At 41.5% G+C, this 19,135-nt stretch overlaps 1 protein-coding gene across 13 annotated transcripts in view; it reads right to left on the minus strand.

Moving 5' to 3' along the window:
• Positions 1-19,135, minus strand: part of PRRC2B (proline rich coiled-coil 2B) — a 97,061-nt gene that overhangs the window by 67,744 nt on the left and 10,182 nt on the right. For 11 of the 13 annotated variants that reach the window (XM_037798616.1, XM_037798617.1, XM_037798615.1 and 8 more), the window contains exons 2-3: positions 3,473-3,642; positions 2,470-2,647 (exon numbers count right to left, since the gene is read on the minus strand). In XM_037798616.1, coding sequence (XP_037654544.1) covers positions 2,470-2,647; positions 3,473-3,587 — 293 coding nt within the window. In that variant the 5' untranslated portion in view covers positions 3,588-3,642. Of the gene's footprint in view, positions 1-2,469; positions 2,648-3,472; positions 3,643-8,315; positions 9,079-19,135 lie in introns of those variants that run through there. The other 2 variants (XM_037798612.1, XM_037798613.1) reach the window with 2 other exon arrangements.

Consider the following 19,135-nt stretch of genomic DNA (forward strand, 5'->3'; position numbering starts at 1 on the left):
ACAATGGCATAATACCACAGATAACAATTCCGTAACTTGCTTTTTTACTTAACGTAGCTTGAACATTTTTCATAATAAAAACATAAATCTACCTTTCTTTTCATGATAATAGGCACAACTGGATGGACCAAATTTAACCAGTCTCCAATTTGGTTTTGTTTTCCTAATACAGATAAAACTTCAATGAGTATTTTTGTATACATATCTGGGTCATTTTTTGGTAAGTAATTCAGTAGTATAAGTTCTTAGAACTGGAATAGCTAGATCAAAAGATATTAATGTTTTGAAGTGAAAAGGTTATTTCCAAACAGCCCTCCAAAAAGGTCCTGTCAATCCATTTCCACTCCACAAGTGATCTTGTGAAAGAGCAACAAGAAAGGGCTCTGAATGAAAATTTCTGCCCTGACTCAGCAGCTTTCCAGTCACTCTCTCTGTTCAACTTTCCATCAAACCAGATTCAAGGAGGGCAGCAGTCCACCTGGCCGGAATCCACCCAATGCCAGTGGCTTATCTGCAAGCTGAAGCCAAATTCTACACATACAAGCTCTTCCAAGGTTTACTTAACTCAAGGAACTCACCATTCATGGTTATTACAAACTGAAGGCCATTGATCCTCCTCTCACATCACCTTCTACCTAAAATAGAAGCTTCCAGGTACTGTCACTTTTGTGTACTCCAAACCTAAGGACTATGCCCCACAGTTGTTGGGCTCCCCACTTCTACCATCTCCCTAATATCCCAAAGACAGACATGGACCAGAGACAGATGACCGGCTGTCTTCTCCAACACTCTCTTTTACCTCATTCCTGGCAGATGTGCTTCAGCACAACTGACCCTCATGAAAGCCGCCTAATAACTGTCTATTTCAATGCTGGGAAATACTGGATAAAAAGAAGGAAGGAACACTTTGTCCTCTTCTCTCTAGAACTTCTGGTAGCAGAGGCATTTCAATGTTTACACTGAAATATGTATATCCATTTCACTAGTGTTCATAGTGTGTTCCATTTGAATACAATGGTGGTAGTAACAGCCAACATCCATCACACTTCCTCTACGCCAGGCTCTGTGCTTAAGTACTTGACATGCATTATCTCATCTATTACTTGTAACCACCCCTAGTACCCAGGTATTATTCCTGCTTCACAGAGGACACTGACGCTCAGAAGTCAAATAACTGTCCAGGTTCCATATAGCTAATAAATAGTTGGGCTGGAAATCACACTCAGATCTGATTCCAGTAGTCATGCTATGCTGCCAATCAGTGTGATTCCTAAGCAAACTGCTTAGAAAAAAATTTTACAGTAACTTCTAAGACCCTACTTCAGTTATTATTATTTTATAATCATCTGACTAAATTGTCTGCTTACTTCCTACTTCCGTATGCTAAACTAACCACAAGGAACAGTTTTACAAAAGCTGCCTTGGTCATTTCCAATGTAAGCTTGAGAGGAAAGGATACTGCTTTGCAGGCTATTTTCTGGGTCACTTTTACTTTCTAGTTCTCTAACATGAGCAGCCACACCACAACGGGTACAGGACAACAGAGTACATGACACTGAACTATCTTTGTTTTTATTTTCCAGTAGACAAATCTTAGCAGCAGGCTTTTGCCTGCCAGATTTCCCTTCCAGCTCCCCTCCCAACACAAAAACTCTTTCCTGTACACCTTGCCACTGGCTGGAATACAAAATCAGAGAAAACTCGTCGTGGAACTAGACTAAGAGCCCAGGGGTCTATGGGACTCACTTGCCCAGTCATGTATCCCAGACAGAGATGGAACTAGAATGGGGGGGTGTCTTTTCAGCTCCACCACACAGCAGCCACAACTGTTGTTCTGTTTCTCTAATGACAATACTTATGCCAGACCCTGGGCCCCCAAAGGCTTTTGTAAATGTTACATTGGCAGTGGGGTAAGCCTCCAGGGAGACTGCTATACAGTGACCCTGGATAATGATGATTCTGTTTTTGTCTCATTAACAACTGGGTCTGTTTGGAGAAACTACAAAGCAGTCTCCTCTATCTGGGAAGCTACTGGCTCCACAGTTACCAAGGCTACATTTTTCCTCAATCTTGAGCTCAGAAAACAGGGACTACCACTAGGAATGAAATGTTCAAGCACTAGCTCTGTCTACATGGCTCTTACAGGAACTGGGTCTGAATCATTGCATAAGCTTCTCAGGAGTGATGAGGCCTTTCTTAATGAGGCACAGGGAGACAAACTGGCCACTGGGGATAAGGCTGTCCACAGAAACGCTGCTGAATCAACTCTAAAAGCTGAAAGAATTGAAGGCAAGGAGCAAGAAACACCCTAAATAATAGAAATCAGAGTGCAGGAAGCTCCATTTGATATTTCCCCATTTATCTAGTTCTGCTGCTACAAGACCATCTGCCTTCTGCCAAAGGAAAGGATGCTAGGAGCAATTTATGAAACCAGCCTCCTATTCACCATCTGCCCTCCTTGCTTCTTACCTCTTTGGGTCTTGCGGATCCTGCTTGTTTGCCCATCCTGTTCCGTCTTTGGGTACTATAACGATGTTGGGGTCGTTTCCTTTGTTTTCAGACTTCAAGCTTGGCAGGTTTGCAGGTGGTGGCATACGCCGGGCTGTGGCAACTTTCCCAAGACTCTGTAAGCCATGTCGAGGAATGACTGCAGGAAGGGAGAAGGATGAATACAGACTAACAAAGAAAACTTACAGAAGGAAAGGAACCTGATTCATTCAGCTCCTCTTTCCAGTCCTAAGTGACAATGATAAAGCCAACCAAACAAAAAACAATGGGCATATCATCAGTGGAAACAAGAAGCGTTTGGTAGTCACTTTACCAGCTCTTCCACGAGGACTTCAGAGACAAAGGAAGTGCTGAAAATTTGTAGAGGTTCCCATTTTACTAGTGGGCAGGAGACAGCTCAGAAAGTGAAGTGGGTTATGATACAGATGAGCAGCCAGGCCCAGACTCCTCCATCCCACACCACAGCTATCTTTCTGCAAGGTGAGACTGCTCTGGCCTCATTACAGAAGGACTGAAGGGAGAGCTTCTATCTAAACCCAAAACGAACCTAAGCAAGGTTCCCCTCAACAACCATAAAATACTCATGGGATGGGGGACAGGATGAACATGAACTTTTTCCACCAAGTTCCAGAGTATCAGAACCATCGAACCTAAAAAGGGTAACTGATGCAAATTAAGTTCCATTCTACCCAGCAGGCAGAAAATACCCATGGCTTCAATAAGAAAAGATAGCTGGAGATACACTCCAACTACAGAAGAGTCAGGAGAGTCAAGTCTCTGAAATTAGACCTGGTAATTTCAGAGCCTTGAATAACTGGTAACCACTACAGGCCCTGAATACCAGTTCACATGGATTACCACTGTCTCACCAGACAGGACACTTTTTGGGTTTTTATGGTCCTTGACCTGGAGTTTTTCATTTAAGAAAAAGCATAAAGAACTGGTCTTCAATTCCAGTCCTTACCTGAGGATCTGACTGCGTCTACTGATTTTCCTTTATACTTATCAAACAGGCTGAGAGTCGAATACTTGCTTTTCCCATCCTTGCCCTTGGTTATTTGCCCCAAACGATCGGACATTGCGATGAAATGTCATCTAGTAAGGAAATTTTTCTCGGCACCGCTCCCAATCTGCCTTAAAAATGGAAACAAAGAAGAGTTTCAATTTACCATAACTTTCTGATCCAGTGAATTTTCTCTTTTAGGGATCATGCATCTCCTTGAATATGTAAAGATCTGTCCCTAGAAAAATGCTCTTATCGCTCACAGGCAGTTTTATTCACATTTAAGGGGCATTTTGTTTTGTGGATCCACTGTTAAGAATTCTCACTGGGCTCTGAACTGCTGGAGTTTACTGCACATGGCCAGCTGGCATTAACCACATTGAAATGTAGACTTTAACACACTGAGTTCTCTCCAACTCAAGGATAGCTCTTCAAGAGAGAAAAATAAATGCTCGTTATGTGTGGCACATCAACGTAACATCAAAAATAAGGCTGGCAGAATAGGGAAAGTACACAATACCTTATTTCAAGGCTGTCCATCTCAAGGATGAGCAAAATTAAATCAAAGAGAAGCAACCAACATAAGTAAATCATTCAGGAACAGTCAGGTATATGCACTTTTCAAAATAAAGAACCAGCACCCAGAGGAAAAAAAACATCTATTTAGGCAACAAAAGCATGGCTGTCTAAGGCGCACACAAGGAAAACAAACTACTAACCCCTCCCTGCCGAGCTGACAAGTGAGACCACGCAGAGGCTTGTACCATCTAACGCTTAGCCTCTCCACTTAGAGACAAACTTGAAAGGCAACCAAGAAACCTCCTCTCTCTGCCACCTTCCAATTTTCTACAGGTGTCCACAAGAGTCCATTAGCACTTTGTTCATCAGTTCATTTGTTTAGTCACTCATTCATTCAAATACTTACTGAGTTCCCACCATGTGTCAGTGAGTGCTCTGTGCCAGGCACCAAGAACTCACTGAGAAGAACAAGAGCTAGCTCCTGACACAAGAGCTTCAGTGCCTTTTATTCTATACCCAAGCTTTGCTATTGGTTCTATACTTCTTGATTATGAAAAGAAAATTTGTGTAAGTGAACATTATTTCCCACTCTAATTAATGTATGGAAAATAAAGGTAAATCATCAATTTAAGTACACTGATAAAATAAAAATATCCACTGGGCACCTGTCAGTAACTGCAGCAGTGGTGTTTGCCATGTCATCATCTTGTTCTAAAGCTTTGCAGACTAGCAGGAACACATCTCGAGTGTTGGGGATGTCTTTTTTGTATCCAAAAAGATGATTTTAAAGATAAATACTACATTATGATCCAAGACAATATATGATTATCAAAACACAGGGAGGAAAGATCAGTTACAAATAGGGTCAAAAAAGGGGGAGATAGGAGAAGCTGACATCACATGTCTCCACACAGACTGAGCCCAGCGCCAATGCCAAACATGAAAGAAGTCTGCTCTTACACAAACCTGGGAATGTTTATCCTTCATTCATTTAACAAATACGGACCAACTGCCTGATAACCTACAATCTGCCAGTCACTATCTTGGGTGCACTTATTCAACACATTTTTATTAGGCATTACCATGTGCCCAGCACTAAGCTCAGCCTGTAATACAGCAGAAAGGCCAAGCTAGACACGACCTAAGCATAAAGGGATGATGGGACCTGCCCGTGATTATGGTGCTAATTAACAAAGTATGTTCTAGAATCTTTTACTTTGGCACAGTGATGAAAAATGCCAAACTGCAGCTAGATCTCTGCTGCCCCAACTACAGCTTTCACCTGACCACTAAATCCAGAAACATTTCTGAATAAAATCAGTGGGGCCCTCTGCTCTATTCCGAGTGCCTTCTTCTCAATCACACATTTTGCACGACTACAGATTGAACATCATTACTATAAATTCAGATAACTAGTTCTTTGCAAAGGCAAGAGAAGGAAAAATTATTTACCATTCTAGGCCATCAAATTTCCACATTAAATCTTAATACACCTGATTTTTTTATTACATGTCATTTAATTCTGAGACCAGAAGATACTTTATTTCTATAGATACTGCTAGAAAGTCTTCCTAAAATCTGTTAGACCTCCATCTTCTCTAAGTTCACTGGATACAGAGATCTTTCTTTGACTCTGTACTGTCTGGAACTGTGGAGAAAGGTTAGAGTGGACACAGAGTTCTTGAAGCATCTACCTGGTGCAGGGCATTCTTCTCTGAGAACTATCCTCCCAGCCCTGCCCCCAAGAGTCCTTGCATCCAGAGCTGCATTAAGAAACCGGAGGTCGAACGGTCTCTCCCGCCCCTCATACCCCTGAGGAAAAAAAAAAAAAAAAAAAAAAAAAAAGAAAGAAATAAAAGAAAATTATGGGCAAACATAAGCTACTCTCCAGGGAATTTAGCTAGAACTGTGTCCAAGAGATATCAGTAGGTCTACAACTGTTGCTTGAACTATGTCCTCCCAGTAAATTCAACCATTCAACAAACACTAACTGGGCATCTACCATGTTCTAGGAGTCACTGCCACCACAGAGCCTCAGGGAAGTCAGTACAGGGAGCATGCTGTACTCACTGGATTAAAGCCTACCTGCACATTTTCTTTTGTGTGCTCCCCTTCACCCTTAACCAACTTCCGCACTACTGTGAACACTATCAGCCCCTCTAGATCTCAGTTTCACCATCTATTGAATGCAGGGCCTGGACAAGCTCTCTCAACTATCATCTGTCCCTTAAATCAAATGTATCAGTGTTAGTAACAAACAACCACAGAATAACTAATGATTTATGGTCAAATTAGCCATCTCTTCCCACACACCTGGGATTCTATATTCCCAAATAAACTTGGGACGCTAATAGGCAATGTAACTGAGTCATTACTGCTAAGGAAACAGCACCTTTGGGGAAGGGAGTCTGAAATTGGTTCATTTAAATTCTTCATCATAAGACCGCATAGATGGAGTCCCAATTTTCCTTTAGAGCAGGGGTTGGCATGTTAATCAGCCTAGGAAGAATATGTGACAGAGACCAAATATGGTCCACAATGCCTACAATATTTACTATCTGGCCCTTTACAGAGTGAGTTTACCGATGTCTGCCTTAGGACACTGAAGGTTCATCTGTTAAGTCAAAGTTTATTGGACACAGATCCAAAACAACAAAAGAAAATCATTCAGATTTCCCCCGACTGTATGTGTCTCCACTGAGTCAGAGGCATATTTGGGGCCTAGCCCAGCCCCATATCCACCTGGCTATTCTGCTTGCCAGCTGGTTTTCATAAACATCAGGGGTTTAACCAGTTTCCAAATATCCACTGATTTTTTTAATCCATCAAAACACAAACACACTTCCAAGCTATACCATCCTCATCCAACGGCAGGAGGAAAGCACAGCCAAACATCTGGGTATAAATCAAGAAGCCAGTCGAAGCGAGAACATGCCTCTCAGAAGGTTAGAGGTATGTTCATTCAAGTCTGACTCATGCTTAGATCTGAAGGACAAGAACCGGCTAGGAGACACTGGTCCCTGTGAGTGAGCAGAGACCTATCCTGGTTCACAGCAATGGCTTTCACGCTGCTTTCTCTCCCTTCTGTAAGCAACAGTATTCTTTCTGTTTGTTTTTTTTTCAGTATGATATACCATACAGATACAAGGCAACGGTGCCCTGGCTGGAAAGGAGTCCTGCCAGCACCTGGGCCCCTGCCCCTCGTCACCCCCTCCTTTCCCACAGTAACCTCACCCCCACCCCTCACATTTCCATGGGGCCTAGAACATTTTGTAAATAGCTGGCCTAAAGGAAAACCTTTATTAAGCAGGTGGAGGAAAAAAGAAAAAAGATCTATAAATCCACATGAAGATAGCTTTGGAAAATGAAGAAAAGGACATTTAAAAGGGAATACTGGCCTGCATATTTTTCAGAAGTTACCAAAGAAGTGCTTTCTGAGAGGCCCAGCTTTGCTGCAACAAAAACAACCAGAAAGACTCACCCACAAAGGCAATTTAATATCCAAGCCCCGCCTCCCCAGACAGCAGTCCCACCTGTCAAACAGGTTATTAAGTCTCACCTACTATCTGTCCACCAGAGGAAAAATCTTCCTGTGCTCCATTTCAGCAAAAACCATTTCCTGGTAACAGGACTGATTTCACTCCATGCTTGGAGACCAGTCAGCATCAGATGCCTGACCAGATGATTTGGGGATGGTCTGCAACCTACTGGGGAACCACTAGAGCTACAAATTCAGTGTCAATCACAGTGGCCACTAGTATTCCTGAGAGCCAGGCACCTACTAAGCCCTAGCTCTTTGACTTCTCACAACAACTCTATCTGGAAGACACTATTGTCATCAGCCTGTTTTACAGAGAAGGACACTAAAGCTCAGGATAGAGAAGTAATTTGTCCAAGGTCACAGAGCTACAGAGCACTGGAGTCCTAGAGCCCAGTCTGGACAACTCCAGGCTATGGACTATCTGCCTGAGCATCCCTCCTCCAGGCCCTTGCTGCTGCTACTGCTTTTGGCTTACCTGTGGGAGGATGCAACATAGAAAAGACAATGAATAAGGTGCTACTATGAGTCATCCAGACTCAATGGCCATTTTCTGGCTGACTGCACAGATGATGGTAACAGAAAAAGACTTCAAAAATGAGCATTTTATTTATTACAATGCCTCCAACAGCTAGATTTTCATCCAAGGCAAATCCAGGCTTTTTACTTTTTATGGGTCTCTCAGATCCTAATAACATACAGTCAAAATCATCTGCTTTCTTAAGTAGTCCTCAGCCCTCAAGATACCTGGAGACATTCACCAGGGGACACAACTCTCCTTCAGTCATCAGTACTCTGTGCTCCAGAACCCAGACAGATGCTTGGGGAAGATATCTGCCAGACAAAAACAAAAAAATAAAAGTACAGCATGATAAGCGCCACAGTTGTGAGGCACAAGCCAAAGTCCCCAACCAAGGAGGATGGGGAGGTGGAAAAAGGAAGATGAACTGTCTATGGACAGAATGGAAAGATCCCACAGCTGGACAAAACACCAAAAATCATGATCCAACAAGAACGGAAACCGGTAACAGGCGGGATAAACACTTCAGAAAGCAACTGCACAGGTCAGGAAGGGGCTTGGTCATTAAACAGTTTACTTGCAGTGTATGTCATCCCATACTTTGCTAAGTCGCAATCAAAAAGTAAAGAACTATCACCATGAAATCTGGGTACAAGATTAATGAATAAAACTATCCTTCTCCAATATGCCAATGTCTGGGATAAACCTGGCAAAACAGTTTTAACATAGGGAAGGCTTCATATCACCTACTTCAATCCTCAAATGTTTACTGATCATTATGTGTGCCTGACATTGTGCTGCTAGGTACTGGGGATATGAAGACAAAGGAGACTCCATCCCTGCCCTCCAGGAGCAGGGCTCTGCAAGCTTTTTCTGTAAAGGCCAGATAGTAAACTTTGGGGGTTGTGCTGGACTGAATGTATTATGTCCCCCAGAAAAGGCCATATTCTTTGATGTAATCTTGTGTGGGCAGACGTATCAGTGTTGATTAGATTGTAATTCTTTAAGTGTTTCCGTGGAGATGTGCCCCACCAAACTGTGTGTGATGATTCTGATTGGATAATTTCCATGGAGGTATTACTTACCCTACCCATTCAGGATGAGTCTTAATTAAATCACTGGAGCCATATAAATGAGCTGACAAACAGAAGGAACTCAGTGGAGCTGAGAGTGACATTTTGAAGAGGAGCTACAGCCAAGAGGGATAATTTGAAGAAAGCACAGAAGCTGAGAGAGTAGCTGCAGATGAGAGTTTGAAGATGGCTGTTAAAAGCAGATTTTTGCTCTGGAGAAGTTAAGAAACGACAAATGCCCCAAGAGCAAGTGAGTGACATTTTTGAAGAACTGCAGACTAGAGAGGAACGTCCTGGGAGAAAGCCATTATGAACCCAGAACTTGGGAGCAGACACCAGCCACATGCCTTCCCAGCTAACAGAGGTTTTCCGGACACCACTGGCCATCCTCCAGTGAAGGTACCCAATTGCTGATGCGTCACCTTGGACACTTTACGGCCTTAAGACTGTAACTGTATAGCCAAATAAACCCACTTTTATAAAAACCAATCCATTTCTGGTGTTTTGCATTCCAGCAGCATTAGCAAACTAAAACAGGGGCTCAATGCAGCTGTTGCACAGACAATATGTAAATACACCCACACAGCTGTGTGCTGATAAAACATTATTTACAAAACTGAAGGAGGGCCAGATTTGAGGCTGCAGTTTGCTGACCTGGGTCTAAAAGGTAAAGCAGATGTGGAAATGAAATATTATAATACAATTAAATCAACAAAATGGGTTTTTCATGTAGGCAGTAGGACTGGCTGGGGTGGGGAGACCTTAGATGGGTTTTGAAGGGAAACCTGCTGTCTCACTCTAGTTTTCAGAGGCTCCCTACATGGCACCTATCAGCAACACAGGGTGGTTTCAAGAAAGCCACAGAGCACCCCATTTCTTGGTTCCCTCATAATAAGCAGCTAGCTCATCTGTAAAGACTGGGCTCAGTTGCATAATCGTATTATTCTACCAGCAGAAATCCAAGCAGGAACAGTCCAAACCTCTCCTAGAAAAACACTGCTTGAAAATAAGGTCTGAGAAAAAAACAAAGTGGTGGAAGTGGGATTTCCAGTAGGCCAGTGGTTTGTTATGGCAGCCATTAGTAACCACTAGAAGAGGACCACATACCACCCCTGAGGAGAAAGCAACAGACATTAAACTTAAGAAAAAAGGCAGGGCCAAGGTACTCCCCCACCCCCCAATTCTCATGCACACTCAGCCTCAACCCTGCCTGCCAGAACCACATGGAGAGTCAGCATCTCACCTCTACCATGTGCTTGTTAATGATTTGGGGCCCATTTTCCAGTGAATTAAATAGGGACAAACATACTTTTATCCACCTCACAGATCTGCTGTAAGGAATGTTGTAAGAGAATGAATACAAAGCACTTAACTCAGGGCTGGCCCTTAAAAGGTCCTTAACCAATGGCAGCTACTACTGTCACGCTCTGCTCTTGTTTACCTCTCTGCTGACCTTCTGCCAGTGTCTGCCTTACAAACACTACTATGACTCATCTTTCCAGACTACTAGGCAATGACTGAAGGCTCTCGCCCACCTCAGGGCTCCCAGAGCACCTGTGCTTCAACCTCCCATGCACCAGGGACCTGTCCCCTGTAACATTATAAAACAGTGCAAGGGCACTGATGCAGACAGCAGATCTTCAAACACCACAAGGATAAATTACAGCTGTTTAGGATCTGTTGCTGGACCCATTTAATGAATTCTCAGGAGACAGAGGATATACTTTCATTCTCAGAAAGAAAGCCTCTTGAGATAAACACTCTACTAAACAACACTAAAGTGTCCCGGTTTCAAGGTTTCCCACTTCAGGCAACAAACAAGATATTCAATGCAATCACACCTAGATATTACAGAAGTCTGCCACCTTAGGGTGGTGTATAATCCCAGTCCGGTTCGCCTATTGATCCATGACATTTTTTAGTAACAAAAGGAGTACAGAAAAATTATCACCCATAAACCAGCTCCCAGATTCATTTCTTGATTTCTTTTCACACAGCAAGTCACTTAATTCAAGTGCTACCATACAGCAATACTTAATTACCTGCCTTGTGCTACTCGATTCTACTATGTTTTCATTTCTTATTTCAAGAGTTCAGCAACAAAGGTCATAAAACATTTTACATAAATCTAAACAGACTTTCTATTTGTTAAAAATATATACATGAAAATGATTTTAAAAAAGCTTAGAGAGGAATGGAGACAGGCTGAGCACACACACACAGAGGGAAGACGTCCCAGCAGGCCGCAGCCATTGCTGGCCAACCCAGTAGCAACTCTGTTTACATCCAAAAGCCTTTCCTGTAGAAATGACGTCACCTGCAGCAAGCTGGAATCTGGGCACAAAAGGAGAGGGCAAACCAAGCTGGCCTGTCTTTGGCAGGAAGTGACTTTCTTTAGCCCAGGAGAAAGCATTCCTTACCACATTCCCAAATCCTATGTCCTCACAGATTCTCTGATGAAAAAACACAAGAGGCACATGGGACTTGACTCCCAGGGGTGTAAGTCACCCCGGCAACGTGGGACATGACTCCCAGGGATGAACCTGGTCCTGGCATCATGCGATTGAGAATGCCTTCTTGATGAAAAAGGGGAAAGAAATGAAACAAAATAAAGTTTCAGTGGCTAAGAGATTTCAAATAGAGTTGAGAGGTCATTCATTTTCCTTTATTTTGGAGTAATGAAAATGTTCTAAAATTGATTGCGGCGATGAATGCACAACTATATGATGATACTGTGAGCCACTGATAGTATACTTTGGATGGATTATATGGTGTGTGAATGTATCTCAATAAAAATGCATTTAAAAAAACACAGAAGGATAAAAAGAAACAAAAGGTATCCATCATCTACTATATAACAGCCACCATTGACTATACAAACTCAGACCTAGCCCAAGGACTACTCACCTGCCTCTCTAGGGCAAACCCTCTCTAGAGATGAAGTCCCTCTTATAAGTAGTAGCTTTTTCTACAGACTGCCAGAATGGAAAGGAGCCAGTGAGTCCACATTCCACCTCCTCCACTTACTTTGTTATTGTTCCTTCATCTACTAAAGAGAGACAGAATATCTCCTTTAGAAGGCTGTTGGAAGGACTGGAGATAATGGTCACAAAGAATACACCAACACCCCAGCTGCACAGAGGAGGTACTCAACAAAGGTGCAGTTATTTGCATCATCAGCACGCCCTCTCTGTGGCTGCAGCTGAACTGTGTTCACCTCTGGGCTGGGCTTCAGGCTACCATTCTCAAGAGTTCTGAAGGGAAAGGAGAGAGAGGTTTACTCTCCATATATGTAAGGTAGGGTGTGACAAATGACCATATATCCCAAGCGTCCCTTTATTCTACAGCCACTCCAACAGATGTAGATCGAGATGCTCTGATTCAGAAGGTGAACTAAATGATCAGGTGAAAAAAGCAGCAGAATGGTGAGTTTTACCTATCTACATACACATAAAGACCCAAATGTATATGTACATAAATGACTGGGTCTCTATCTACATGTACCCACATCCCAGAAACAGCCCTTAATTCAATTCCATTCAATTCATAAAAACACTGGTTAGAATACAGGGGGGTTCTGGTTAAATGTGGCTAAAGGACCACAGGCATACAGCTCACCTTCCTGAAATACACTAAAATGAAAATAAATGACAAAGGGAACTCAAAAGACTGGGACAGCAGGTAAGAGATTTTGACAATTTTGGCAGACAAAGAGCTAACAGACCAAAAGATACTACAAACTGAGGACTTACAGAGGGGGGGGGCGCCATTCTCCCACAGAATGCCAAGCAGCCCAGGAGGTGGCTGAAAGTAGCAGACTCCTCATACAAAAGGGAGAGGTGCAGGCATAAATGCTGGAGGATGGGTTGAAAAATTATGTGTGCAACAGCTAGACTCCCAGATCTCCTCCCTCTCTTCCACTCTGGATAAATAAAAAAAGAGAAGTTTTAGACTTGAAAAGACCAGGGTCAAAGCTGTTATAGGTGAAGAAAGGAGCTAAGAGAGGAAGCTAAGTGAAAAGTGAAAACCTGAGGAGCAAATCACGGAAGCCTCAGGGCCCTCTGCTGCTTGCCTCACAGGAAGATGGCAGACAAGACTGGGGGATTCTTCTCTTTAACAACTGACCCTAGAGAAAGAAAACCTGTAGACACCGACACTTAGGATTCAAGAAAGGAGGCCAGCCTACCATCCAACCAACCTACAATGAAGACTACACTGGCATGCCCATTCAGTTTCCAATCAGCTTGGGTGCCCGCTCTTAAACATAACCACCAAGATCACAGGGACAAAGGCCAAATAAACGTCCAAGAGATAAAGGCCAAATAGACATACAAAAGAACCTGGAGGAAATGGACAATGCCAGGAACCAAAGGTAAAAAAAAAATATGCAATACAAAATTAACATCTTCAGAAAATTAAGATACTGTAACCATGAAATAAAAACAGGATTTTTTTCTTAATTGGCTCATTAGCTATAACAAATGTATCATATTAAAGTAAGATGTTTATAATAGGGTAAACAGAGAGCAGGGTATACAGGGATGCCAACTTTCCTATAAACCAAAAACTATTTTAAAATAAAAAAGCTTATTTAAAACATTTTAATAGAAGAGGCAGAAGATTAAGTCAAGGAAATCTCAGAAAAAGTTAAGAAGATGAACGCTAGCATCCCCTCCCCAATTTAAAGGATTAATCTGGAGTCCAAATTTAACCAGGAGTTCCAGAAACACAAAAGGGGGTGGGGATGGGGGGATGGGGGGATGAGAAATTAACAAATAAAAGATACAAGAAAAATCCCCAGAGTTGAAATAGCCAAGATTGAAGGACCAACAAATACTCAGAATAATGATATAAAAAGAACACAAGGTCCAATGTGAAATTTCACAATGTTAGGAATAAATACAAGAACCTAAAAGCTTCTGAAAGGAAAAGGTCCCATGGAGGAACAGAGTAGAAATGAGCTATCATGAGCAGCAGTGATGAGTTCCTCAGCAGCATCATTCCCCACCCTGGGAAATGATTTTCAGTCCAGAATGCAATACTCAGCTGACCCATCATCAATCAATGTGGGGGTAGAAAATGACTTTTTCAGACATATCAAGGACTCAAAATACTTCCTTCCCAGAAAGTTGCCAGCTGACATGTGCTCTAATAAAGAAACAAAGGAGCAAACTAAGAGAGAAAAATATGACATAACTGTCATTCCTAGCTGCTTACCCAGCAGTTAATTTTCCCTTCCCTCTTTCTTAACAGAAGCAATTTTGTCCTTCCCCAAGAAGCCCATGAGCTCCAGGGGTGGGCCTGCCTGTTCTAAGAGAAACCCACTCCCTTACTAGTGATTGGTTCAGAATGGACACAAAACCCATGCAAGCAAGATACTTGGATCCTTAATAACAATACTGGACCAATCAATTCTAATTCTACTTCTAGACTTCCATTTACTTGAGCCAATAAATGTCCTTAATAGAAAATTTAACATAGTTGCTGGTATGCGATGCCAAAATCACCCAATTGATAACACATGGGATCCAGGAAATAAGGGACCCAACACAGTAAAGGGGGAAAGACAAGTTCTAGAATGACGACCAACGGAAGCCTGTGATGGCAGCGGTGCCACAGGCAAGGGGGCAATCGGTCCTGACAAGAGCAGGACAGAGGGGTCCAGAGGGAAAGGTGGATCTGACAGATTATCTGATGTATCTGGGCAACTGAAAATAGTATTTATTGCACATTACCAAAGATCTGAGAAAAGTAAAGGATACAAATTTTAATGTAGTTCAATGTATCAATCTTTTCTATTTTGGTTAGTGTTTTTTGTGCCCTATCTAAGGAATCTTTGCCTTCTCCAAGATCACAAAGATACTCTCCTATGTTTTCTTCTTGAGGCTTTATCTTTCATAATTAGATCTACTATCCACCTAAAACTGACTTTTATATATGATTTGAAGTAGAAGATTTATTTTTTTCCATATGGAGAATCCAATTTTCCCAACATTTTTTTTTTGCGTTTTTTTTTTTGGAAAAGGCTTTTTCCCTTTGTCATAAATCAAGTGACTACGTATTATCTGTTTCAAGGTCTATGTTCTATTCCATCCACCCATTTGTCTGTCCTTTCGCCAACATCATACTGCTTTAATTACCTCGGCTTTTATAAGGTTTTGATATCTGGTATATTAAAAGTCAAATTTGATATCGGGTCTATCTGGTGTATTCAGTTTTGCTCTTCCTCAAGAATGCTTTGATTATTCTAAGCCCTTTGCATTTTCATATAAATTTCAGGATGTTTGTCAATTTCCAAACCAAAAATAAAACAAACAAAAAAACCAATGACAAAAGAAAAATGTGGGATTTTGATTGGAATCACACACAATCTAGAGATCAATCTGGCAAGAAATGATGTTTTTACAATACCAAGTCCCGGTGAGGATGTGGAGCAAGGACAACTCTCCATGCACCGCTAGTGAGAGTGCCAACTGGTACAATCACTTTAGAAAACCATCGGCCATCTACTAAAACTGAACATACGCCTACCTATGACCCTATACGTTCCTCGAGATATGCCCAACATAACACATACATATACACATATCAAAGGATGTGTATGTTAATAGCAGCATTATTCATAATAGCCCCAAAGGCAAACAAGCTAAATGTTTGTCACCAGTGAAACGGATAAATTGCGTTATGTTTATACTACAGGATATTACTATACAATAAGAACAAACTCACCCAACTACATGGGTGAAACTCACTGTGCCAGTTTGAAACTGTTATGTACCCCAGGAAAGGCCATGTTCTTTTAATCCAGTCTTGTGGAGGCAGACATATTGTGCATTTTTTGTGCATATTTGCATTCCGGCAGCTTCAGCAAACTGAACGATCACAAATACAATATTAAGTGAAAGAAGCCAAACACAAAAAATATATGAAGCAGAACAAAAAGAATCATTTCATAAGAGTCAGGGGGACAATACACAATGAAAATATAACTGGCATGAGCGTATATATGCAGAGCAATATTAAAATAAAATAAAAAAAACTTACAAATACAAAACATTAGAAAAAAACATAATTCTCTTCACCTTGGTTGATCAAGAACACTAAAAATAGAAGATGATAGATTACCTGATTAACATAGATCAGCAAACATATTACAAGAGTGCCTATATATTAGACTTTAAGGAAAATCACAAAATCTCGTACCACAGAGCAATAAAACATGGCATAAAAGAAGGAGAAATAAAATTAACCCTTACAGTTGGAAATTCTAAAACTCTATTAAAAAACTTTTGAATCAAAGAGGCATTCATAACCATAGTCACAAAATATCTAGAAAATAACAAATGAAGAACACTACATGCCAAAACTTATAAAACAAAGATAAATTTGTACCAAAGGAAACTTAACCTAAAAACTTTAAATTCCTAACAGGAAAAAAAATGAAATTAAATTAAACATTCTATTTAGGAAGCCAGAAAGAGAACAAATAAATGTGAAGGAAAGCAGAAACAAGGAAGAAAAAGCCAAAAGTAATTCTGTGAATTCTAAGATGGAACACATTTAAACAAAACTGAATTTTTTAAAAAGAATTCTTTGAAACAAGAAATAAAATACAAAAGGCACCAAGAGGAAAACATTAGCATTGCCATTCTAAAAGACAAGAAATCAAGGCTCGCTCAACAAGGTTAAATGACTGGTCCAAGGTCAGTGAATCTCAAAGCTTCAACTTGAACACAGACTCCTGGGTCTGTTCTTACCCACATTAAACAGAATAGTGCAAGGAAAGCACTCTGCACAGCACTCAGATGCAATGGGCACTTGAGAACTAACACCTGCTACAGTTACTATGCAGTCCATACTGTGGGTTCCAGGAATGACCACATGGCCACCAAGAGGCCCCGAGGCCCAGCACAAATGTCCCTGCACTCCCAGTTCTGGCAGTATTCCTTGAACCTGAGGTCAATGAGGTGAATGTGGTGAATGTGAAGTACAAGTCTGGCCTGAGAGTGGGGTCTGAGCTCACACTGCATCAAGTGTGGAACTCTCTTTACTTTAACACAGCATACTGTGCCCACTCCAAGCTCCTCACTCACAAAGGTCTGTCTTGATCCTCCCCAAACTGGCCACAGCACTTGCTGGATGGTCCCACTCCTGACCAACTTAAACTCTGTTACGGCTCCTTTCTCCAGGGACCTTAGGATCAGTCCCCATCCACCTAGCACACAGGCAGACAGTCTTGGGCTAAATTCCACAGGACTCTGGCTAGGAATCTCTGCAGTCTGCAAAGAGTTACTGGCTTACCTCAATTTTTAAATAAGCAGTTACATTCAGCAATTGAAAAACAAAAAGATCATTTCAATATACAGTTGAGGAAAGACAGATGTACCACACATAAGCTTTCCTTTCCAGTTAAACAAGCACCTGGCAAATAATAGAAACATACATAGCTCCATTTCAGTTTTCCTTCTTCCCCCCCCAAATAATGATGAATTAGCAAGTGCGAAGTACTTTGCAAATGCCACCTAAATCTATGTTCTTCACTGTAAATCTGATTTAATAGAACAGAAATTGGAGATGGCTTTTGTATGGATTGTTCCTCCCAAACAGATTAGCAGCAAGGTTTCAGAGAGCCGCTGACACATAAACAGACATAGATGACTGAATTGATTAGAATCATGTGAACCATCAGGGCCCCTGCACCAGAAGCCAGGGCACTTGGGACAGGTCTAATCAGGAGGGAATTAGGAAGCCTAGGCAAAATTATTGTGTCACCATAGTTTGAGGTCATGCTAGCAGAAAGCCAAAGATGCACCAGTCACAGGCAGACCACTCCCCACAGAACATATGTTTTAAAATTCATATGACCTACCTTTGTAATTTCAGAACTACTACATGCTACTAATACACACTCCGTATAATAAATTCAAATGATACTAAAGTGTGCAGAACAAGTCAATTCCACCCAAAAGGTAACCACTGTTAATAATTTGGTGGCTATCCTCCAAATCTTTCTCTGCTTATATAAACCTATCCACACAGAACTGCGGTCTTCAAATTTTCTTCTACAAATGTGGAAGTTTACACATGCTACAACTTGCTTTCTTATCTTAATTTATTGTGGTCATCTTTCTAAGAAAACACATATTGATCTACCTTATTCTTTGTAATGCCTTCATAATACTCCACTGTGTAGTTATACCATATTTTATTTGCCCATGGACTACAGTTAGACATTTAAATTATTTCCAGCTGTGTAGTATGAGAAATAATGCTACAACCAACATCCTAGTACATGTATCTTTATACATGGACCAATATTTCTGTACCACCTGACATTTCCGTGAAGCACATTTTTAGTTTATGCCCAGAGAACTGAAAAGCAAGCAAAAGGAGTCCTTTATAAACTGATCCCAGACAAAAAGCTAGAAAGGAGATGAGGAGAAAGGTAATCCAGACCAGACAAACCAGCAATGCTGGGTGACCTCAGACCTTTAATTAGGTAAATTACACAGGGAGTCAGATGCTTTAGCAGTGAATGCCTGGAGGGACACAACCCAGCCCACTTAAAACATTCTTCTTACAACTTTCCTCTAACAGTCCACACTCCCACAGTTCAGCCATGAGGCAGAAAAGAGGCAACAGTGGCTTGTCTTCAGAAGCTCCAAAGGAGACTCCTTAGCAACAAGCCATTCCAACCTGGATTTAATTTCTCCCTTTGAGGAAATACTCCATCAGGCTCCCTGAATAATTATAGCCCTGCACAGGCTCTTCCTAACAGTCTGCTGAGAAGGATGTCCTTATCATCACCCCCTTTTTACAGATGAGAAAACTGAGGTTCAGAGGTGAAGTAACAGGCCAAGGTCACACTTGTGCTCTTTATCATACGGCCATATCATCTTATGCCAAAATGGGGGTGGGGAGGGGCCAGGGTGTTTGTTTATATAGCGTTGGTTCATCAACAACTCAGCTCCTGC

The sequence above is a fragment of the Choloepus didactylus genome, chromosome 10 (assembly GCF_015220235.1).
Source record: "Choloepus didactylus isolate mChoDid1 chromosome 10, mChoDid1.pri, whole genome shotgun sequence".
Taxonomy (NCBI): Eukaryota; Metazoa; Chordata; class Mammalia; order Pilosa; family Megalonychidae; genus Choloepus; species Choloepus didactylus.